Source organism: Mesocricetus auratus, unplaced genomic scaffold, assembly GCF_017639785.1.
Source record: "Mesocricetus auratus isolate SY011 unplaced genomic scaffold, BCM_Maur_2.0 Super-Scaffold_100676, whole genome shotgun sequence".
Taxonomy (NCBI): Eukaryota; Metazoa; Chordata; class Mammalia; order Rodentia; family Cricetidae; genus Mesocricetus; species Mesocricetus auratus.
In genome coordinates this window covers 96115406-96139864 of record NW_024429266.1, presented here as the reverse complement: position 1 = coordinate 96139864, position 24459 = coordinate 96115406, and the positions used below count along the sequence as shown (strand labels likewise).

The following is a 24459-nucleotide window of genomic DNA, read 5'->3' as shown; positions in this document are numbered from 1 at the left end:
CCTCCATTCTCTTTTCTCAGTATTTATTGACTTGGTCTGTTGTTATTGTCTGTGGAGAGTGTGTGAGTCCATCCTGCAGCGTGTATGGAGGTGAGAGGACAACTCTGGGAATTGGTTTTCTCCTTTCTCCTTGTCGAGGCAGGGTCTTTTGTTTTTGCCATGCTGTGTCCTTCAGGCTAGCTGGCCCAAGAGTTTCTGGGCGGTGCTGCTCTCTGTTCCCCCCATCCTGCTGTAGGGGCGGTAGGTTACAGGTTTGAGTCACTGCATGTCATTTGTGGGTTCTGGGGGTGGAACTCAGCTAGCACTTTACTTGTGAGCCATCTTGCCAGTCCCCCTCCCCCCCTTTAAGATGAGGTCTTGGTGGGTGTTGTTGATCTGTACCTATAACCTCTGCATGTAGTAAGCTAGTGTGTGAATATCATTGCTGTCCTGTGCAATGACCCTGTAGGTCTGTGGATCCTGAAGGTAGATGTATGGAAAATGTGTGAATAAAACACTGACTTGAGTGTGGTGGTACAGTACTGAGGAGGCTGAGGCAGGAGGATTGCCAGTTTGAGGCCAGCTTGGGTTTTAGATTGAGAACCTATCTCAGTGTGACAAACAGAACTCTGCCGCTACAAGAAAGGGTGCTGATAGAGTTGAGAAGAGCCCTCTGGAAGCTGAGAGCACGGGGAGAGAGGTCACAGCCCTGACCAGTGTCAGCGCCTCAGAGGGAGCTGCAGATGCCTCAGCCCTAGCCTTCACTGAGGATGGTGGGCTTGGTTGGGGGAAAAGGACAAGCTAGATTCAGAAAGAAGGTCAAAGGGAGAGGAACAGTGATCACAGTGTCAGAGGCCACTGGGAAGGCAGCCAGAGAGCTCCTAGAGGCCCCAGGCAATATGTGGCATTCAAAATTTCTGTGTCATTTTAATGACTCTGATGAAATTCCATGCAGGAGTTGTGTGGGGAAGAGGTCTGTGTTCTTTCTGGGGCTGGGAACTGTTTAGAATGATTCGTGTTCATCCTGGACCAAGGACTGTTCATATTGACTTCCTTCCTTTCTTTCTTTCTTTCTTTCTTTCTTTCTTTCTTTCTTTCTTTCTTTCTTTCTTTCTCTCTTTCTCTCTTTCTCTCTTTCTCTCTTTCTCTCTTTCTCTCTTTCTCTCTTTCTCTCTCCCTCTCCTTCCTCCCTCTCTCCCTCCCCCTCCCTCCCTCCCTCCCTCCCTCCCTCCCTCCCTCCCTCCCTCCCTCCCTCCCTCCCTTCCTTCCTTCCTTCCTTCCTTCCTTCCTCCTTTCCTCCCTCCATCTCTCTTTCTTTCTTTCTTGGGGGTTTTTAAGACAGGGTTTCTCTATGTAGCTTTGGAGCCTATCCTGGCACTCTCCATAGACCAGGCTGGCCTCAAATTCACAGAGGTCCACTCTGCCTCCCTAGTGCTGAAATTAAAGGTGTGTACCACTACCGCCCAGCTTTTTTTTTTTTTTTGGTTTTTCGAGACAGGGTTTCTCTGGCTTTGGAGGCATTTTTTTTCTTTTAAGTTTTTCAAGACAGTTTGTCTGTGTGGCCCTGGCTGCCCTGGAACTCATTCTGTAGACCACACTGGCCTTAATCTTCCTGCCTCTGCTTGAGTGCTGGGATTAAAAGTATGTGCTGCTGTACCTGGCTGGTTTTTCTTTTCTTTTGAAACAGGGTCTTATGTAGCCCAAGCTGACCTCAAGTTGTCTGTGTATTTGAGGGTGACCTTGGGACTTCAGATCCTCCTGCCTCTGCCCCTCAGTGCTGGGATTACTAGTGTGTATCCTCAACCCTCATAGGATGCTGGGGATGGGAGGCAGGGGTTGGTGGATGCTAGGCACACTCTACCACTGAGTTCCACCCTCGGAACTTATTAAGTAGCCTAGGCTGCTTTTGAAGTTACCGAAGCCCTCCTTCCTCAGCCTCCACGTTCTGAGGTTACAGGAGTTAGTGTCCACATGTGGCTTCACCTCTTGAGCAGTTCTGGGAGGCCATCTTTGGCACTAAGCACTCTCTTAGGCTAATTGAGAACTGGCTGTGAACTCTAGGCAGTTTGCAAGTACATTGCATCGCTCTGTGCAAATCCAGGGTCTGCCCGGCTACCTCCTCCCCTCCCTCTCCTGGGCAGTCCTAGTTATCCTGTTTGCTTTCCTCTGCATCCGAACAACATTGCATGTTATTTCCTTTGCCTCTAGAAATCGGCGAGACAATACACACCAAAAGCAGTTATAACTTTAATGTTTTACAGTGGGGAGGCAGGCCATCTACTGGTAAATAGAACCTTTGTTTGAAATTCTCCACTTGAAGGCTACATTTTGGGAAACTTGCCCAGTGAGTGACAGTGACTGTCCCCAGCCCTGCTGGGAGGTAGTGTCACAGATTGTGAAGGTAGAACTGTGGGAAACCATGTGAAGAACTGGTGGGTGTGGTGGTACATGACTTTCCCCAGTACTTAGGAGGCCAAGTGGAGGGTCACCAGTTTCAGGCCAGCTTGGTATGCACTACCATCCCCAAATCACTAGCCATACTGGATAACAGACGAGGTACCCTCTGTATACAAGTTGGATGGCAGCCAATCCCGTGTCTATCTCCTACCGCCCAAGGATGAGGATGTCAGAAAAAAGTGTTTCTCAAGTCTGAGGTTGGATGGAATCTAAGTGGATGGGACAGCTCAGGCTGGAAGCCAGTAACTACGTTCATTTGTTCATTCCATCATTCCTTCACCACATGTGCCAGGCACCAAGGACACAGCAATCAGCAACCCAACATCTTGACCCATCTGCAGCTGGCATTCTAGTGGGTAATTAGACAATAAAGCGAAATAAACTAAATGAACTATAAAATCCATAGGTGGCACCAAAGCAGCTGGAGGAGGGACCTTCTGGGGAGTGTCTGCAGGTGTGGCTGCCATATTCATTGGGACCATTGTGCAGTTATATTTGCAGTAGCTTGCATGTGAAGTTGAGCTCAAAACTGATAAGTTCATTTATAGCTCTGGAAGTTTATTATTTCAAGTTGATGAGGTTATTTTCTTCTTAGTCCTGGGGAATTAAGAGTCTCCCGATTACTTAGGCAAGTGCTCTACCATTCAACTTTTCCCCTGGTTCCTCAGTGAGTCCTATTCTGAGATAGGGTGTCCTCTAATTGCCTAGGTTGGCCTTGATCTTGTGATCCTCTTCCTCAGCCAGTAGAGTGAGTAGCTGGGAGTAACAGGCTCAGGTCCCTAAACTCATCAGACTATCGCTGGGAAAAAGCCGGGAAAGAGCTGTACATTCTCGTTCCCTTGTATTCTGGTACTTACGGCCCAGGCTCGCAGGTGCCACTCCCTCTGCCTTTATGTGCGCGTGCGCGAGAGTCAGAGCGCATCCCTCAGACTGCGTGCTGCCGCGGCGGCTGGAGCGGTACGGCTAGCGGTTGGATGGCGCGGGGCGGAGCGGAGCGGGCAGCGGCCCTGGGCCTGGCGCTGCGGCTGTTGTTTGGTCTTGGACTAGGTCTAGAGGCTGTCCCGGCCCCGACCCCGACCCCGGCACCAGCCCTTGCCCTGACCCAGGTCCAGGTCTCGGGTGAGTGAACCCCCGTCCCTACACCTCTTTCGCCCCGCCCCCCGCCATGGCATCGCCTCACTATTGGTTGTGCCACCCATCCGTCTCAGACACTCCTCCAGCACGCGGGATTGGATTTAGCGTGCGGAAAGCCGGTCCTGGTGTGTCTGCTGTGTATGGGGACTTCTTGCGTGGGTGTCTCCTGTCTTCTGCTGCCCCGTGTCCCGCTTCCCGCTTCAGCCCTCTCTGTCCCCATGTCACCTCCAAGCCGTCCTTCAGCCCAGCGTGGGCTGGACGACTTAAACGTTTCTGATTTTGTTTGACCTCTTACCACGCACTTTCCTGCAGCAGGAAACCCTCGGCCCTGAGCAAGTGCTGCGGCTGTTCTTTGAGATCCAGAGCTTCCGTGTCTCCTTGGATGCCTGCCCCAGAGAATGGGAGAAAGGGCCCTGGAGTGTATTTATTTCACTTGTGATCCCCCATACGTGGACAGGCGCTTGCCCCGGGCAGGAACAGGATGTCCGTTTTATAGGACCGCACACTCTATAGGAAAATCGGCCGCTCAATAGGAAAAGTGTAGTTCTGGTTTAGGTTTTTATTATGTTATGATTTTTTCTTTGAGACAGGGCCTCACTTTGTAAGTCTGGCTGACCTGGAACTCGCCATGTAGACAAGGCTGGGCTTTAACTCCCAGAGATCGGCGTGGCTCTGCCTCCAGAGTGCTGGGATTAACGGCAGGCACTGGTTTCTGAGGCGGGGTCTCACTGTGTGACACAGGCTGGACTGTGCCTCCTGCCTTAGTCTCCCCAGCACAAGGGTTGTAGCTATGGGCCCCTTCATCTGGCAGAGGGTTTTGGATCTGTAGAGTACCAGCCTCCTCCCACTTTTGCCTGGTCTGTAGCTCCAAGCAGTCCTCTTGTCCAAGAGCAGGAGTTTCAGGTGAGCACCGTGATGCCTGGCCTTAGTGTTTACCTTACAGATGAGGAAACAGGCCGGGAGAAGAAATCATGGTCATCCTGACTCCTGTCTGATAAATTGCCTAACGTCAGGGGCTGCTCTGTTCTAGGCCCACTCCAAGGAAATTCAGGTCGTCTGGGAGAGGGGGTCTGAATTGTCAGGACCTTGGGTTGTTAGGTATGAAGAGGAGGCTATGCCTGAGGCAGGAAACGAAGGTGGCCAGGACTTGTCCTCCATCCTTCAGCTCCATCGAGTGTGTGGTATGCAAGAGTAATTGTGTTTGACGGCAGGGAGAGGGAGGGAGGGAGGGTCTCGGAAGCCCCGGTGTCAGGTGGGAAGCTCTGGAGCCCCCCTTCCCCCTTCCTTCTTGCTGGTTCCAAGTACCAGGTCCCTTTACTGCCTGCCCCTCTAGATCAGCAAACAGCCCTGGCCTCCCTGTTCAGAGTCCAGGACCCTCACATGACCTCTTGTCCACACTGTCAGGCACTGACCTGGGCAGGGTCATGAGGCCATGTCTCTGACCTTGCAGTCAATAGGAGGATCGCTGTTAGTAGTTAGGGGCTGTTATTTGTGGGAAGCAGAGCTTCCTGGGATGTAGGATCTAAGCTGAGATCTGAAGGCTGCAGAAGAATCACAGGTGTAGGGTAGAAGGGTGGGGTAGGGAGTGTTTGGGGGCTACCACTCAGTGGTGGAATGTTTGCCTAATGTGCAAAAGGGTCTAGAGAATCCCCCCTCACCTGGATGCAGAGTGGGAGGAGGGCAGGGAAGGGCCTCTAGGCTGAGGGAGACACATGCAGAGGCCCTGTGGTGAGATGAGCCAAGCCTCTTGGATGAACGGAGGAGGAGGCCAGGAGAGAGGGAGAGGGAGTGTGATGGAGGAGGAAGGGATTTAGATGTGGTTGGGAGAGAGTCTGGGTGCCAGGGGATAGTGGCTGATAAGAGTGGGCACTTGAGAGGGCTCTGATGCTCTCTCTGTCCTGGTAGAGATTAGGTACTAGGGGTCCAGTTACGAGGGGACTTGCTTAGGTCATGCAGAGTGTTTTAACCTGGGAAGAACTTAGGTGATGAGGCAACAGGGCTTGGTGACTAGGCGTGTTCGCTTGTTTTAAGGCAGCGTCTTCCTATGCAGCTCCGGCTGGCCTGGAACTCAGCATCCTCCTGCGTCCAAACTCCCGAGTGCTGTTATTACAGGCATACAGTACCATACCTGGCTTTTGGGCAGGTGTTCTGCCCAGGGTCTCAGTCTCCTCTTTGCTAAGCAGGTGTGTTAGAATAGGTCCCACTGACCTTGATCCTGAGCCTCTTGCTCAGTGTGTGTTGGGGAACGACTTCTCCCTCAGCCTGTTTAAACACGAGCTTGGAGATCTTCTGTGTAGATTGGCCATTTGGAGCCTAGTAAAGTCTCAAGGGTCAGTGAGACCAGGGTTTGAGTCCTGACTTGCCACCAGCTCTGTGTGCTCATAGAGTTTTGATACTGGAGACTGTAGCACCGGCTACCTAGCAGCATGCATGGACTTCCAGGGTCCAAACAGTGCTCTGTAGAGGGTGGCTGCCAATCTAGTTTCTGTACCCTCCTGCATGGCTTGTCTGTAGCTGTTTGCAACTCCTAACCATTGTCTCGGGGGATGTCACCCTGCCCCCCACCACCAGGCCTCATTTCTCTTCATCTCTCAGGTCTCAGAGCTGACTCTTGTCCGACAGACAACTTCCAGTGTATTGCCAGCGGCTACTGTGTGCCCCTCTCCTGGCGCTGTGATGGGGACCCAGACTGCTCTGATGGCAGTGATGAGGAGGAGTGTAGTAAGTGGCCATCCCCGGAGACGGGTTTCAGAATGGGAGCTTGGACTGGGGTGAGGGGTTCTGAAAAGTTACGGGGGTGGGGATTATGAAAAGGCTGTGGTTATAGGGCTGGGTGACTGGCAGAGCAGTCGAGGCGGAGTGTACGAGGCTAGACTGTCGGGCTTGCCTTTAGTCTCAGCACTCAGGAGGCAGACGCAGGCAGGTGTCTCTAAGTTTGAGGCCAGCTGTTGTACAGAGAGTTCCAGGCCAACCAGAGCGCCATAGGAAGACCTTGCCTGAGATCAGAAACGGAAAAGGAAAGAGCTGGAGTCTAAGGCAGGTGTGTAGGGAGGTTGAACACGTGAAGGAGGAAACTGTAGGAAGACTAGACATTGGAAGGTGGGATTCACAAGAATAGCAGGTAGAGCCGGGCGTTGGTGGCGCACGCCTTTAATCCCAGCACTCGGGAGGCAGAGGCAGGCGGATCTCTGTGAGTTCGAGGTCAGCCTGGTCTACAGAGCGAGTTCCAGGACAGCCTCCAAAGCCACAGAGAAACCCTGTCTCGAAAAACCAAAAAAAAAAAAAAAAAAAAAAAAGAATAGCAGGTAGAGACTTTACACAGGGCAAGCCTTTATATACAGGGTCAGCTTTTTTTTTTTTTTTTTAATTTTATTTAGTGTGTGTGTCTGGGTATGTGTGTGTGTAGGTGTGTTTGCCAGCATGTTGTGTGTGCAGGGAGGCCAGAGGTTGACTTGGGTGTCTTCCTCTGTTGCTCTCCGCCTTACTTTTTAAGACCATCTTTCACTAAAATTGGGGCTTCCAGCTTCAGCCCAAGAGCCTCCCAGGATCCACCTATCTCCACTCAGCATTGTGACTAGGTTTGTGCACTGCTGCACCTGGCGTTTCCATGGGTACTGGGGCTCAAGCTTGTGCTGCAAGCATTTACTCACTGAGTTATCTACTCAGCCCTGGGAAAACTTTTATTTTGTATATTCCTGGCTGGCCTGAAACTCTCTATATAGACTAGGCTGGCTTCAAGCTCACAAGAGATCTCCCTGCCTCCTGAGTGCCAGGAGTATAGTGAGGGAACACTCCCAGCCCAGTCCGCTGCTTTTACAAGCTAAGATTTAGAGAGAATTGGGCAACCGAAATACTGGCTTCCTTTTTTTTTTTTTTTGTGGGTTTCTCAGCATAGCCCTGATTGTCTTAGAACTCACTGTGTAGGCTACACTGGCCTTAAACTCAGGGACCCACTCTCCTCTGCCTCTTGAGTTTTGGGAGTAAAGGTACGCATCACCATGCCCGTTATACTGGGCTTTCTTGCTTGGGTGTTTGGAACCTGATTGACCATATGTTTCAGGGATTGAGCCGTGTGCTGAGAAAGGGCAATGCCACCCACTGGCTACCCTTCCTTGCTCCTGTGACAACATCCGTGGTTGTCCTGCTGACTCTGCCAAGAGCCTTCTCAACTGCAGCCACCGGCCCTGTCAGGAGGGCGAGCTGCGTTGCATGCTGGGTGGTATGTGTTTCCCACACACATGGCGCTGTGATGGCCACTCAGACTGTCCTGACTCCAGTGATGAGCTCAGCTGTGGTATGTGTTCTGGGATCTTGGAACACCTGTGTGGGAGGGGAGGGCTGGCAGTTTGTTAACCTCCCATGTGTAACTAGGTTGAGACTGTGAACACATGCATCCTCCCAGGCCTTCATCCCTGTGGTGGAGAACAAGACATCATCCACCACCTCTGTTCAGTCCTAGATCAGGATGAGTTCTAAGAGTTGGCACCTGAAACCCCTGTGTGCCCCACTGCTAAGCCTCTCAATTACTAATGCCTGGGCTTATTGCAGACACCAACACAGAAACTAACAAGATCTCCCAGGAGGAGAATGCTACAACTACAAGGACTCTGGCCCAGGAGAATGAGACCTCTCTCAGGAATGCAACAGTTGCCTCTGCTGGGGACTCTTCCCGAAACACAAATGCCTATGGGGTTATTGCAGCTGCTGGTAAGATAGGCTTTCCCATGTGAGGAGTTCGGGGTGATCGGAGGGGGCACACAGTAGGGCTGCCCACATACTAGCATCGATAGCTTCTACCTTCCTTGCCCCATCCCTCTGACCATTTGTCTGTCCCCCCCTCCCCCACAGGGGTGTTGAGTGCTATCCTGGTTTCTGCCACTCTCCTCATATTGTTACGACTCCGAAGTCAGGGTTACCTGCACCCATCAGGGCTGTTGGTGGCTGTGAAGGAGTCTCTGCTGCTGTCAGAAAGGAAAACCTCACTGATCTGAGGACACATGGTCACCACCTGGCCCCAAGTGCAGTCAGACCGGGGCAAAGCCACAGTGGGACATGCAGGCAGCTGCTGGCTTCTCGAGACCTGGGCTCTTTTGGCCACAGAGAACTTTGATTTTAAGCTCCTACAGATGTGGTCCTAGAGACTGGGGGTCCTCAGATATTCCCCTTGTCTGCGAGGAGCTTGGATGGAGAACTGCTATAGCCAGGACTGAGGGGCAGGCCCCAGGATGGCTCCAAGAAACGGGGCTGCTCTGGGTTAGACACTCCTGCTGCTCACACTGATGGGTGGTGATTAAAGTTTCTTTACCTCCTCTGCCTGCCTTGAGCCTCTCTTTCCCTTGGCTTGGGCAGCCTGGGGTCTCTTCTGGATCTCCTTTGACCCTCAAAGAGGGAGCCTTCAGCCAAGAGAACGTGGGACTGTGTTCTAGACACGTCTTCCACTACTCTGCCTCCTGCAGGAAATGGAGCTGGTGTTGAGTCCAGCTGTGTTAACAGTGGGCTTAACGGAAGAGGAGGAGAGCTGAGGTGCTGTCTCCTCACTGGGGACTCCTCTGTCAATGGCTGCTGCTTCTGTGACATGGAAGCTGGGCAATCCTGATTTGAACTTGGCCATTCCCTGTCGTTGCAAGGCCATAATCCCAGCCCATGGAAAGGGGGTGGGAGAATTAGAACAGGCCGATGGTACATACCTGTAATCCCAGCACTGGGGAGGTTAAGGCACGGAGATCTGGAGTTCAAGGAATGTCTGGGCTGTACAGGGAGACCTTGTTTCCTTTTTTTTCCCAGTTGTGAGAGAGTTCTGTTCTAGGCTAGCAGGTTGTTTACTGTCTAGCAGTGAGTTAGCTATGGTAGGGAGGGGCTGCCCCCAGATGGTAATTGAGGTTCCAGATGCCTGAGCATGAACACTACAAAGAATAAGAAAATGCAGTTAACATACAGCTTGACTTCTGAGTAACAAGGCAAAGCTCTTCTCAGATTCTTAGATTCTTAGCCCTTAAATTCCTAAGTGAATTGGCCGAGACTGTTGGAGTGTCATCGTGGTGTGTGTGTGTCGTTGTCGTCCCCCCCCCCCACACTGGCAGAGGAGATATGTCTGTGGTGGCTCCTATTAATCTGGGGTCTTATGATTATCAGAGCTCTGAGGCTGAGCAAGCAAGAGGACCTGAGTTCAGATCCCTTGTAGAACGCTGGATTTGCCTGGGATCTTATTGCTGAGGGTGGGCATGAAGACAGGAAGATTCTAGGCACTTGCTGGCCAGATACTCTAACCTGAGAGCTTGAGATTCAGCGAGAAACCCTGTCTCAAAAATAAAGGGAGGGTACTGGGGTTACGTCTCAGTGTCTAAAGCACTTGTACATGCATGGAAAGATAGTTTGGTTCCCCTAAACCCATGTAAATGGCTGGGTGAGTCCTGCCTGTAATTCTAGCCTCAAGAGGCCGGGGCAGGACCCCAGTGTAGGATGACTAGTGAGATCCTGCCTCATTGAATATGTTGGAAGAATAATCCAGGATGATTCCTGTCACCAACCTCAGGTGTCCACATGCAGCTGCATGCATAGATGTGTATGTGGGCTTTTTAATGTGTGCCTACATACAGGCATACATACAAACTCCCCCCCCCCACACCTTTTAACCCCAGACTTCAATATACATGTGCATACATATATACTTGCACACATGAACCTACACATACAACTACATACATGCACACACACACTTTCCCTCCCTCCCTCCCTCCCTCCCTCCCTCCCTCCCTCCCTCCCTCCCTCCCTTCCTCTCCTCCCTTTCTCCCCCCTCTCTCTTTCTCTCTCTCTCTCTCTCTCTCTCTCTCTCTCTCTCTCTCTCTCTCTCTCTCTCTTGCTCCTACCCACCCCCACGCACACACACAAATCTCAACAAAAAGGCTTCCTGGAGCTCTGGTGCCTGGGGCCTGGTAGGCAGTAATTGATAGAGATGCTGGGTACAGAAGGAGGCAGTGTGACCCAGGAAGGCTTCTGAAGGTGGGAACTGCTTTGGCTCTGGGACTCTGCTCTTCTGGTCCTTTACAGGGGAAGGTGGATAAAGCAGAGTCTGGATTTGGGCAGTGTGTTGGGGCTGGGTGTTTGAAATAGCAGTTGATACTTCAGCCAGGATGGGGGTTCATTGACTGATGGTAGAGCCTAATGGAGGTATGTGAGAAACAAGGCTTTCCTTGGCCTTATATACTGACACTTGGACCCCCAGTTTGACCAACAGAGTATTGTAGAGAGAACCACAGTAGGCCATTTCCAGCTGAGAGAAAAGCACTTCTGTAACTTCAGCCTGTAGACAGGAATATTTTGAACTTCAGGCCAGCTTGGACCACATAGTGAGATCCTATTTATCATCTGACTGTCTGTCTATATTTGCCTGAAATTAGAGAGATGAGATGATGATCTTTGCTTTCAGGATAGTTAAGGGAGAAAGGCTATCCTTTTACCTTTATTTATGCACTATGCCTGTTAGCCACAGGCCACAGTTGGCCAGGATGGTGGTGTGGTCCATGTTGGGCTATAAATCCACCTGTTACCTGTGCAGACATCTGGGATCTGGGAGTGTTTGGGTTCTCATTGGAGCAAACTGCCTGATAGTTGGTGGTTCCAAACAACCTGCAATGGTGTTCATATATTTCACTTGAATAGAGTGTTGCTGGTGTTTTCTTTCTAGCCTGGTCCTGTGGCTGCTTCAGCCCCAAATGATATAAACTGTTGACTGACGACTAGGGCTTCTTACCCATAACTACTAATCCATGTATTTCTACATGGTCTTATCTAACTAGAGAATGCCTGGCACATCCTATCCTCCTGGTCTCTTTTTTTTTTTTTTTTTTTTTTTTTTTTTTTTGAATTAAGAATTTTTTTTAATCATTTTTTATTTTAATTTTAAATAGCTTGTTTCACATGTCAATCCCAGTTCCCTCTCCCTCCCCTCCTCCCGCACTCCCCTTCCACCCTCCCTCCCACCCTATTGCCAAATCCCTCCACATAGGGGATGTCTAGAGTCTATCATTTCACTCTTGGTAGGGTCAAGGCACTCCCCTAAGAGTCCAGGCTGAGAGAGCATCTCTCTTTGTGCCATAGGCACATGAAGACAGATTGTATACCAGGGATAGACACTGATCCACAGCTCAGAGCCCCATAGGTTGCCCAGGCCTTCTCACTGACACTCACATTTGGGGGGTCCAGATCAGTCCCATTCTGGCCTCCCCACTGTCGGTCTGGGGTCCAAGAGCACTCCCCTGTTCAGATCAGCCGTCTCTGCTGGTTTTGCCAGCCCATTCCTTGCCAATTTGCTCATCACTCCTCTCTCTCTGTCACTGGGTTCCTTGGGTTCAGTTCAGTGCTTAGTTGTGTGTTTGCCTCTGCTTCCATCAGTCCCAGGATGAAGGCTCCCGGATAGTTATAGACATCAAGTTCATTATCAGGAATGGGCATTCGAGGTGGTCCTTCCACTATTGCTTAGCTTGCCAATTGATGTTATACCTTTAGATCACTCGAGGTCACTCTGGTGCCTGATCTGTCTTCGATCCTATGATTCCCTCTTCCCCTATTTTACCCCCACCCCCTCAACTTCCTGTTCCCCCATGACCAACTCCCTTCCTCTTTACCCCCTCTACTCTTCCCAGGTCCCACTACCCCCCTCGCCCTGTTCCCCATCCATTCAGAGGATCTTGTCTCCATCCTCTTCTCTTGGGTACTATGCATATATGCATATCTTTTAGGTTCTTTCCTGTTTCCCAGACTCTCTATCTGTGGAAGTGCAGACTGGCACTATCCTGATCCATATTTAAAATCCATATATGAGTGAGTACATACCATGTTTGTCTTTTTGCGACTGGGTTACCTCACTCAGGATGGTTTCTTCCAGTGCTATCCATTTCCCTGCGAATTTCAAGATTCCATTGTTTTTTTCTGCTGAGTAATACTCCATTGTGTAAATGTACCACATTTTCTCTATCCACTCTTCAGTTGAGGGGCATCTAGGTTGCTTCCAGGTTCTGGCTATTACAAACAATGCTGCTATGAACATAGTGGAGCAGATGCCCTTGTTGTATGAACCTGCCTCATTTGGATAAATGCCTAAGAGTGGAATTGCTGGGTCTAGTGGTAGATTAATTCCCATTTTCCTGAGGAATCTCCATACTGATTTCCAAAGAGGCTGTATGAGTCGGCATTCCCACCAGCAATGGAGGAGTGATCCTCTCTCTCCACATCCTCTCCAGCATAAATTGTCTTCGGTGTTTTTGATTCTAGCCATTCTGACAGGAGTAAGATGGTATCTCAGAGTTGTTTTGATTTGCATTTCCCTGATGGCTAAGGATGTTGAGCACTTTCTTAAGTGTCTCTTGGCCATTTTAGCCTCCTCTACTGAGAATTCTCTATTTAGCTCTGTACCCCACCTTTCAAGTGGATCCTTTGGTGTTTTGGAGACTTGTTTCTTGAGTTCTTTGTAAATTTTGGAGATTAGCCCTCTGTCAGATGTAGGGTTAGTGAATATCTTTTCCCATTCTGTGGCCTGCCTTTTTGTCTTTTTGATTGTGTCCTTTGCCTTACAAAAGCTTTTTAGTTTCAGAAGGTCCCATTTGTTAATTGTTGATCTCAGTGCCTGTGCCACTGGTGTTATGTTTAGGAAGTGGTCTCCTGTACCAACTCGTTGAAGAGTATCTCCCACTTTCTCTTCTAAAAGTTTCAGTGTGGCTGGATGTATGTTGAGATCTTTGATCCATTTGGACTTAAGTTTTGTACAAGGCGATAAACATGGATCTATCTGCAGTCTTCTGCATACCATTACCCAGTTATGCCAGCACCATTTGTTGAAGATGCTTTCTTTTTTCCACTGTACAGTTTTAGCTTCTTTGTCAAAAATCAGGTGTTCATAGGTGTGTGGGTTAAAATTAGGGCTTTCGATTCGGTTCCATTGGTCTACCTGCCTATTTTTGTGCCAATACCAAGCTGTTTTCAGGACTATAGCTCTATAATAGAGCTTGAAATCAGGTATGGTGATGCCTCCTGAAGTTCCTTTATTGTATAGGGATGTTTTGGCTATCCTGGGCCTTTTGTTTTTCCATATAAAGTTGATTAATGATCTTTCCAGGTCCTTGAAGAATTGTGATGGAATTTTGATAGGGATTGCATTGAATCTATAGACTGCTTTTGGCAAGATTGCCATTTTTATTATGTTGATCCTACCAATCCAAGAGCATGGGAGATCTTTCCATTTTCTGGTATCTTCTTTGATTTCTTTCTTCAAAGACACAAAGTTTTTGATATACAGGTCTTTCACTTCCTTGGTTAACATTATCCCCAGATATTTGATGCTGTTTTTGGCTATTGTAAAAGGTGATGTTTCTCTGATTTCTTTCTCAGTCACTTCATCATCTGTATATAATAGGGCCACTGATTTTTTTGAGTTTACCTTGTATCCTGCCACTTTGCTGAAGCTGTTTATCAGCTCTAGGAGTAACCTTGCGGAGTTTTTTGGGTCACATATGTAAACTATCATATCATCTGCAAATAATGAAAGCTTGACTTCTTCTTTTCCTATTTGTATCCCCTTTATCTCCTTTTGTTGTCTTATTGCTGTAGCTAGAACTTCAAGTACAATATTGAAGAGATATGGAGAGAGTGGACAGCCTTGTCTTGTTCCTGATTTTAGAGGAATTGCTTTGAGTTTCTCTCCATTTAGTTTGATGTTAGCTGTTGGTTTACTGTATATTGCTTTTATTATGTTCAGGTACGTTCCTGTTATCCCTGATCTCTCTAGGACCTTTATCATGAAGGGGTGCTGGATTTTGTCAAAGGCTTTTTCAGCATCTAGTGAGATAATCATGTGGTTTTTCTTTCGCAGATTGTTAATATGGTGGATTACATTGATAGATTTTCTAATGTTGAACCATCCCTGCATTCCTGGAATGAAGCCTACTTGATCATGGTGGATGATTTTTCTGATGTGTTCTTGAATCCGGTTTGCAAGTATTTTATTGAGTATTTTTGCATCAATGTTCATGAGGGAAATTGGTCTATAGTTCTCTTTCTTAGTTGTGTCTTTGTGTGGCTTGGGTATCAAGGTAATTGTAGCCTCATAGAAAGAGTTTGGCAGTGAGCCTCCTGCTTCTATAGTGTGGAATACTTTGACGAGTATTGGAATGAGCTCTTCTTTGAATTTCTGGTAGAATTCTGCACTGAAGCCATCTGGGCCTGGGCTTTTTTTGTTTGGGAGACTTTTGATGACTGCTTCTATTTCATTAGGGGTTATAGGTCTGTTTAGATTATTTATCTGTTCTTGATTTAGTTTTGGCAAGTGATATCTATCCAGGAAATTGTCCATTTCCTTTAAATTTTCAAATTTTGTGGAGTACAGATTTTCAAAGTATGCCCTGATGATTCTCTTGATTTCCTCAGAGTCCGTTGTTATGTCCCCTTTCTCATCCCTGATTTTGTTAATTAGCATGTTCTCTCTCTGTCTTTTGGTTAGTTTGGACAGAGGTTTGTCTATTTTGTTGATTTTCTCAAAGAACCAACTCTTTGTTTCATTGATTCTTCTCAATGTTTTCCTGGTTTCTACTTGATTGATTTCAGCCCTCAATTTGATTATTTCCTGGCGTCTGCTCCTCCTGGGGAGTTTGCTTCTTTTTGTTCTAGAACATTCAGCTGTGCTATTAATTCTCTAGTATGACTGTTCTCCAGTTTTTTCATGTGGGCACTTAGTGCTATAAACTTTCCTCTCAGCACTGCTTTCAAAGTGTCCCATAAGTTTGTGTATGTTGTGTCTTCATTCTCATTGAAATCGAGGAAGTCTTTAATTTCTTTTTTTATTTGTTCCTTTACCCAGGGATGGTGCAATTGTGCATTGTTCAATCTCCATGAGTTTGTAGGGTTTCTGCGATTTGTGTTATTGTTGAATTCTAATGTTAATGCATGGTGGTCTGATAAGATGCAGGGGGTTATTCCAATTTTTTTGTATCTGTGGAGATTTGCTATGTTTCCTATTATGTGGTCAATTTTAGAGAAGGTTCCATGTGGTGCCGAGAAGAAGGTATATCCCTTTGTATTTGGGTGGAATGTTCTATAGATGTCTGTTAAACCCAGTTGGGTCATAACTTCTATTAATTCTTTTGTTTCTTTGTTAAGTTTCTGTCTGGAGGTCCTATCTAGCGGTGAGAGCGGAGTGTTGAAGTCTCCTACTATTAGTGTGTGAGATTTTATGTGCATTTTGAGCTTTAGTAATGTTTCTTTCACGAATGTAGGTGCCTTTGTATTTGGGGCGTAGATATTTAAAATCGAGACTTCGTCTTGATGTATTTTTCCTTTGATGAATATGAAGTGCCCTTCTTCATCTCTTTTGATTGATTTTAATTTGAAGTCTAATTTGTTAGATATTAGGATTGCTACGCCCGCTTGTTTCTTGGGGCCGTTTGATTGGAAGATCTTTTCCCAGCCCTTTACTCTGAGATAACGTCTGTCTTTGGTGTTGAGATGTGTTTCTTGTATGCAGCAGAAGGAAGGGTTCTGTCTTCGTATCCATTCTGCTAGTCTGTGTCTTTTTATAGGTAAGTTGAGGCCATTGACATTGAGGGATATTAATGACCATTGATTGGTGATCCTTGTTTGCGCTTGATTTATTGTTAGTGAAGTTATTTTGTGTAGTTTCTCCTCCCTTTTTCTTTTAGTGTTTTGTAAAGTATGATTCTATATTGCCTGTGTCTTTGTGAATGTAGTTATCTTCCTTGGCTCTAGGTTTTCCTTCTAGCATTTTCTGTAGAGCTGGATTCATGGATACATATTGTTTAAATCTGGCTTTGTCATGGAATATTTTGTTTTCTCCATCTATGGTAATTGAGAGCTTTGCTGGATATAGTAGTCTGGGCTGGCATCCTTGTTCCCTTAGCGTTTGTAGGACATCTGACCAGGATCTTCTGGCTTTCATCGTTTCCATTGAGAAGTCAGGTGTAATTCGGATAGGTCTGCCTTTGTATGTTACTTGGCCTTTTTCTTTAGCTGCTCTTAATATTTTCTCTTTGCTCTGTAGGTTTGATGTTTTGATTATTATATGGCGAGGTGACTTCTTTTTCTGGTCAAGCCTATTTGGTGTTCTGTAAGATTCTTGTACTTTCATAGGCATATCTTTCTTTAGGTTAGGGAAGTTTTCTTCTATGATTTTGTTGAATATGTTTTCTGTACCTTTAAGTTGAAGTTCTTCACCTTCTTCTATACCTATTATTCTCAGGTTTGGCTTCTTCACGGTGTCCCATATTTCCTGGATATTTTGTGTTAAGGATTTGTTGGTTTTGAGATTTTCTTTGGTTGACGATGCTATGTCCTCTAATGAGTCTTCAACACCTGAGATTCTCTCTTCTATCTCTTGTATTCTATTGGTGATGCTTGCATCTGTGATTCCAGACCGTTTACCGAGCTTTTCTATTTCCAGCATCCCTTCATTCTGTGTTTTCTTTATCGTTTCTATTTCAGCTTTCAATCCTTCAACTGTTTGAGCTGTTTCCTTAATTTTCTTGGTTGTTTTTTCTTGGTGCTCTTTAGATTCTTTGAGAGATTTGTTTATTTCTTGAATTTTTCCCCCATTTCATGGATTTTTTTGTTTGTTTTTTCTTCTATTTCTTTAAGGGATTTCCTCGTTTCTTCCTTGAGGCTCTCCATCATCTTCATGAAATAATTTTTAAGGTCTGTCTCCTCTTCTTCATCTATGTAGTGCTTTTCAGGTCTTGCTGGTGTTGGATCCCTGGATTCTGGTGGGGTCGTGTTGGTGTTTCTATTGCTGAGTGATCTCTTATTCTGTCTTCTTCCCATCTCTTCTTCCAGTGGGTGCTGGTGGGGGCTTTCTGTCTCCACTGGTCTCCTTCTTTACTGCAGCTGAAGCTGAAGCTGGCCTCGCTGGGGTTGGGGTCTTGGAGGGGCTGATCTCTTTCCTGTGTGGGTGGCTCTTCTGAAGCTGGGCTCGCTGGGTTGGGGTCTTGGAGGAGCTGATCTCTTTCCTGTGTGGGCGGCTCTTCTGGAAGCCGGGAGCGGCCCCGAAGATGGAGGGGGATGGGTGATGGGCGGGTGGTCCCAGCCAGAGACCCAATCTCACCTGAAGCTGGGCTCGCTGGATTGGGGTCTTGGAGGAGCTGATCTCTTTCCTGTGTGGGCGGCTCTTCTGGAAGCTGGGAGCGGCCCCGAAGATGGAGGGGGATGGGTGATGGGCGGGTGGTCCCAGCCAGAGACCCAATCTCACCTGAAGCTGGGCTCGCTGGGTTGGGGTCTTGGAGGAGCTGATCTCTTTCCTGTGTGGGCGGCTCTTCTGGAAGCCGGGAGCGGCCCCGAAGATGGAGGGGATGGGTGATGGGCGGGTGGTCCCAGCCGGGGACCCAATCTCACCTGAAGCTGGGCTCGCTGGGTTGGGGTCTTGGAGGAGCTGATCTCTTTCCTGTGTGGGCGGCTCTTCTGGAAGCCGGGAGCGGCCCCGAAGATGGAGGGGGATGGGTGGTGGGCGGGTGGTCCCAGCCAGAGACCCAATCTCACCTGAAGCTGGACTCGCTGGGTTGGGGTCTTGGGGAGCTGATCTCTTTCCTGTGTGGGCGGCTCTTCTGGAAGCCGGGAGCGGCCCCGAAGATGGAGGGGGATGGGTGATGGGCGGGTGGTCCCAGCCGGGGACCCAATCTCACCTGAAGCTGGGCTCGCTGGGTTGGGGTCTTGGAGGAGCTGATCTCTTTCCTGTGTGGGCGGCTCTTCTGGAAGCTGGGCGGCTCTTCTGGAAGCCCTCCTGGTCTCTTGCCAGCATTTCTGTACCTACATTTCCTAGAATTCTCCTCGTCTCCTAGCCCCTCCTATCTTCCTGCTTCTATCGGCCAATCAGTGTTTTATTCATCAACCAACAACCAATAAGAGAAACATATACAGAAGGACATATCCTATCATCAACTGTGTAGTAGAGGCTATCCTCAAACTCCCAATTGATCTGGCTCAGTTTCCCCAGTGTTGGGATTACAGCTGTGTTCCCTCACATGTGGTCCACCTTGGTGTTCTGTCTCACTGTGGTTCTGCAATTCGTGGTTGTCCTAACTAGTTTCAGCTGCCATCCTCTCAGGGTAGGGCTGGCTTTGTGTCAGTATGTGGGGATATCTTTTATCTGTATGTGAGAGTTGGGCTCCTCCGCGTGCCTATTGGACTTAACTGGTAGTGAAGACATTGGGAATCCAAGGTGTAAAGCAGAGGTTGCCCAGTTAGGATCTCTCACTTGGAAACAGGATCTCATGTAATCCATGGTAGTCCTGAACTCCCCATGTAGCTGAGGATGACTTGAACTATTGTTTATGCTTGTCTCTGTCTCCCCAGTGCTAGGATTATAGGCATGCCTGGCTTTTATGGGATACTGGAGTTGGAACCCAAGGCTTTGTGTATGCCAGGTGTATGCAGACAGCCAGGTGTGGTTGCTTCATTTTGTAATCCCAGGTATTACAAGTGGTGAGATTACAAGAATGAGTTGAGGCAGGGGGATTACTTCAGGTTCCAATACAGATTACACTTCGTTTATGCAGCCACTCTAAACTGAGCTACGTCCCTAGCCACACCTTTTTCTCTCCTGTACTCGTACTGTTGTATTTAGGGGAAAGGGTGGCCCTACTTTGGCAAACAGGAAGGATCCCTAGGCAACTGGAGTGCCATTCCCACCCCAGCCATGGACTTGATCATGGCATGGGAACCTTCAGGGATGCTGTACAGCTCATGTAGAGGCTGCTGTTGTCTGTGTGGGCACAGTGTTGGGCATGCGGTTGGTGAAGGCTTAGTACCATCTAAGTGCTGTCAAGGTAGCTAGGAAGGGGTGCAGGGGAGAGCAGGGGGGGACTGTTGAGTATCCTTGTCCAATTCTAACCATTTCTTCCTTCTCTTTGTTGAAGAGGAAAATTCCCATAACTTAAAATTAACCATTAACCGTCTCAGAGCTCGCAGTCCAGTGGCATTTGGCATATTCACAGCTTTGTGTGGTCTAGTGCTGGGAGACTTTGATCACCCCAAAGAAATCCCAATCCCATGAGACTCGGTGGTGCACCCCTGTAATCCCAGTCCTGGCAAAGATGAGGCTGGAGAGCCATGTGTTTGAGTTTAGCCTGTGTATATACACCCTGTCTCCTCAACAACAATATAGCAGCCACTACCACTACCAAAATGTAAGTTAAGAAATCGTTATTCCTCCTGTCCCTCCCCCTCGCAGCAGCTAATTTCTTTCTGTCCCGATGGATCTCACTGATCTGGAGTTTCCACACAAAATAGATGTACAAATCATCCCCTGCCCCACTCTGCATATGCATTTTTTATGTTTTTTTGTGTGTGAATATGTTTGCTTGCATGCCATGGTGTCTGTGTGGAGGTCAAAGGACAACTTGCAAGAGTTGGTTCTCCTTTTTACTATTTGGATCCCAAGAGTCAAATTTAGGTTGCCAGACTTGAAGGCAAGCACCTTTACCTGATGAAATGTATTTCTGATCTTATCTTTTTTTTTGGGAGGGGAAGGCTTTCTTATCACGTGGTAGCTTTGAATCACTGTAACTGCGGGCAACTTGAACTCCTAATCTTTCTTGCTTCTGTCTCCTGAGACAGAAGCTGGGATTAAGAGCATGCAGAACCTCACCTGTGTAACACGAATAAATAAATGACCCAGATACTGGTATAGGGCTTCAAACTTCAAGCTAATATCAGAAAAACAAAGCAACTGCCACTAGCTTCTCACCTCTACCTCAGGCTGAATGGGCTGATCCTGTCTCCATGAGCTCTCACCAAGCCTCAGACTGTAGCCTCTCTCTCAGCGGGGCTGGAGATTGAATGCCTCATACCGAGACCTTGCTTCTATCTTACATACCCGGCTAGTGCTGGAATTAAAGGTGTGAGCTATAATTCTCTTTTAGAACGATGCACTCTTGTATAGATCTGGGTAGCCTTTGACTCACAGAGCTCTGTCTACCTCTTAATCCTGAGTCCTAGGATTAAAGGTGTGTACCACTGCCTCCTAGCTTCTGGCTGTTGGGATTAAAGGTGTGTACCACCACTGTCTGATCTCTAATAGCTTGAGGCTGACTTTCTTTTAATAAACCATAAATAATAAATCACTACACACCGGAAGTGATTTTTTTCTTTTCTTTATAGTTACACTGTATCTCCAAGTGGTTTGGATTCACTATACTTGGAAAGTGGATTAGTCCTCCTGCTTTAGTTTCCCAAGTGCTGGGAATACAAGAGTGAGGGACTGCATGCGACTGTATATGTGGTATTTGTGGGTGGCCTTCTGTGAACACAGTGCTTTTCAAGGTCATTGAGTTGCACTGTGTGTCGCTGCTTTAATCTGTTTTATAGCTCAGCAATAACCCATTCATTGTGTAGGCTAACCACCTCTTGTTTATTCATTCTTCAGTTGCTAGGCAGTAGGGCTGTTTCCCTTGGTTGTGTCCATTTTTACAGGTGGAAGAAATTTAGGTACATGGACTACGTACATAGTAGCTGAGCTGAGATCTATATAACCGTCTCTCTTTTTTTTTTGATCCAGGATCTCATTCCATAGCCCGTGTGGAGCTAGAATTCACTGTTTAGCCTATGCTGGCCTTGAACTCTCAGCGGTCCTCCTTAGCTTCTCAGGTTCTGGGATTTTAGGCATGTCACAAGTTTTAACTAATTTGCGTGTGTGATGGATGTGTGCGCATTCATGTGTGGAGGCCAGAGGATAACTTTGGGTGTGGTGTCATTCCTCAGGTGCATCCTTCCTTGTATTTGAGATAGAGGCCTGAAGTCAAGTTTTTGGGATTACAAGTGTGCTATCATGCTTGGATATTTTTTAAATGGAATGGATGGAACGCAGGTTTGCAGGCTTATAAATACTTCAACTGAGCCTTCTTCCAACTCTCTTTCAGAAACATTTATGTGCATTTGTGTTTTGTCTGCATGTATGTCTGTGTATCACATGTATGCCTGGTTCTCATGGAGGCCAGAGATGGCATCGGATCTCATGGGACTGGAGTTACAAATGGTTGTGAGCTGCTGGATTGGTGCTAGGAATCAAACTTGGGTCTTCTGGAAGAGGAGCCAATGCTCTTAACTTCTGAGCCATCTCTCCAGCTCTACTCTTTTTATTTCCTTTTGGCTGAGTCTTTTGCTGCAGTGGCCTGGAACTTGCAATCCTTCCTCCTCAGCCTCCCAAGTAAAAGGATTTCAGACCTTTGGTATCATACCCAGCTCTAAAGTGGCGTTTGAATCTGAGTAGTCCACTCATGGCAGTCTGGACAACTGTACCTCTGTGAGGCTGTATGGAGTCCTCAAAGCCCATGGTACACATGGCTGGCCTTTGTGTCTTAGGTAGTGGTCAGGTTGAGATAGGATGTCTTCCTGACCTTGTTGATGCAAAGTCTAATAGCAGAGTATAACCTTGAACTTCTGATCCTCTTGTCTCTACCTTTCAGGTGCTAAGAGTGCAGGGTGCACCACCACACTTGGTGTGCTGGGGGCAGAGCTCAGGATTTTGTGCATCACTGGGCAAATGCTCTACTAACAGAGCTACACCTGGCTTGCTTTGCTTAGTCTTAACATTTTATTTTTTTGGTTTAACAATTTTAATATTAGCACAATTTAAGTTAGCAGTGTTTCATTGTGACATTTTATTTATTTATTTGGTTTTACGAGACAGGGTTTCTCTGTATTGTTTTGGAGGCTGTCGGTCCAGCCCGGCCTCGAACTCACAGAGATCCACCTGCCTCTGCCTTCCAAGTGCTGGGATTAAAGGCGTGCGCCATCACCGCCCAGCTTCATTATGACATTTTAACCAAAATTTGTTTCTGTTCATCTCTCCTTTCTTTACACCAAGCCCTGAAAGTGCCCTCTTACTCTCACAGTCTTCTTTCTGATGCCAAGTCACAGGTGGCCTGTTGCTTCTTTCTCCCTGTTGTGATCTTTTTTCTAGCTTCATAGCTTCTACCCACACTAAGGCACTAATGAACACATGTATAAGTTTGGTTCTGTGCATGAGACAGATGAATTTTGTTTTTCTGAGTTTGAGTTACTTTGCTTAATTTTGTCTAGAGCAATAGTAAGTTCTGCAATTTCACGATTTCCTTTTTATTTACAGCTGAGTAAAATCCACTGTGGGTTTTATACCACTGATTGATTGATTGATTATTATTTTGTTTTTGTTTTTGCAAGACAGGGTTTCTCTGTATTGCTTTGGAGCCTGTCCTGGCACTCACTCTGTAGACCCGGCTGGCCTCGACCTCATAGAGATCCACCTGCCTCTGCCTCTGAGTGCTGGGATTAAGGTGTGTGCCACCAATACCAGGCTTATTGTTTTCTCTTTTGATGCCGGGTGTCACTATATAGCTCTAGTTGTCCTGGAACATGCTATGTAGACTAGAGTGGCCTTGAACTCTCAGAGATAGCTTTTCCTGCTCCCGCCTCTTTAGTGCCAGAATTAAAGGCTTTTGCCACCATGCTCCATCTAATTTTTATTGCCCTTTCCTTTGTTGATGGGTATCTACACCGGTTACACCGGTTCCGTTCCCTTGCAGTTATGAACAGTGTCACTTTGTTAAGTTTTAAGCATGGCTTATATTACACCGTAGTGAGATGTCCACCCTGCCCACACCTGTAGCAATGACCTTGCTCGTTTGGGTGTGGTCACAGGTGTGGACATGATGGAGAGTGGATTTAGGTCTGGGATCAGGGCACAGGTGCCTCTCTCCGGTCAGGTTGCAGAGAGAAGCCTGTGTGGATCCTTGGAGCGTGGTCATCTGTTTCCTGTGTAATTGCCTCCCCCCCCAATAAAATTATATTAACCTATATTGAGCCTAGTCCAGTGAATCTTGACTCATGCATCCATATTATACTGTGTGAATCTCACGGTTGAAATTCACATGTGAGGCCTGGAGGTTGAATCCTCACATTTGTGTGCTGGTGGCAACCATCTAGAGGAGAGGGAAGAATTGTGCTTCCTTGCCTAGGCAGGATGGTGGAAGCTGGAGAAGGCTTAGCTTAGTTTTGTTTGGATAGAAGTACACCCTTGAAACTGGGAATAATGTTGCTTTGTCTTAAATGTGAAGATGTGCATTAACAAATGAATGGAAAATCAGAAGGGGGTATGCATATACAATGGACTTTTTTCACGTGTAAAGAACAATGGAATTATGAGAATTTCTGCAACTGCCACTAACAGTTCAACTAGCATGACCCACAGTTGAACAATAATTGATTCCCATAGTAGCAGGAGGATAGAGTCACCTGTGGGCCAGTGACCATGCACGTTGGACACTTGGTTGGATTGTGGTGGCAACCGCAAAAAAAAAAAAAAAGTAACTGGTTAACTTCAGAATACCATATCTGTGTGAGAGTTAAGACAAAGGGGCTGGAGAGGCAGCTCAGAGGTTAGGAGCCTCGACTGCTCTTCCAGAGGACCTGGGCTCCAGTTCCCAGTGTGGAGGCTCACAGCCCTCTGTTAATGCAGTCCTCAGCTGGGCACCTTGGGCACCAGGCATGCACATGATACACCAACATATGCAAACAGAACACCCAGGCACATAAATGAAAATTAAAAACATTAAAAACAAATAAGAAGCGTTGAGTGATACTCCATTGTCTGCCCGTGTCTCTTGATGGGTATTTGGGGCAGTAAACAAAACCAACCAACCAACCAACCAACCAAACAAACAAACAAACAAAAAGGGTAGGAGGAATATAGCTGCAGCACCAGACACTGGTTTCTCTGAGGTTAGCCTATCCATTCCTGTTTCCTGAAAGGTCACACAGATCACATGAACTTAGCATGAGTTTGATTTGTGATTTTCTGATATTTGTTCGACAATGCTGCCTATCCTACCACAGGCATGGGTGGGCAAAGGGGGAATAAGG

At 47.3% G+C, this 24459-nt stretch overlaps 1 protein-coding gene across 2 annotated transcripts in view; it reads left to right on the top strand.

The window, feature by feature from the left end:
* The first annotated feature begins 3340 nt into the window (after nucleotides 1-3340).
* Nucleotides 3341-24459, top strand: part of Cd320 (CD320 molecule) — a 71813-nt gene continuing 50694 nt past the window's right edge. The window contains exons 1-5 of one of the 2 annotated variants that reach the window (XM_005081313.4): nucleotides 3346-3555; nucleotides 6166-6291; nucleotides 7631-7864; nucleotides 8119-8277; nucleotides 8419-8881. In XM_005081313.4, the coding sequence (XP_005081370.1) occupies nucleotides 3411-3555; nucleotides 6166-6291; nucleotides 7631-7864; nucleotides 8119-8277; nucleotides 8419-8561 (807 nt within the window). In that variant the 5' untranslated portion in view covers nucleotides 3346-3410 and the 3' untranslated portion in view covers nucleotides 8562-8881. Of the gene's footprint in view, nucleotides 3556-6165; nucleotides 6292-7630; nucleotides 7865-8118; nucleotides 8278-8418; nucleotides 8882-24459 lie in introns of those variants that run through there. The other variant, XM_040737547.1, reaches the window with a different exon arrangement.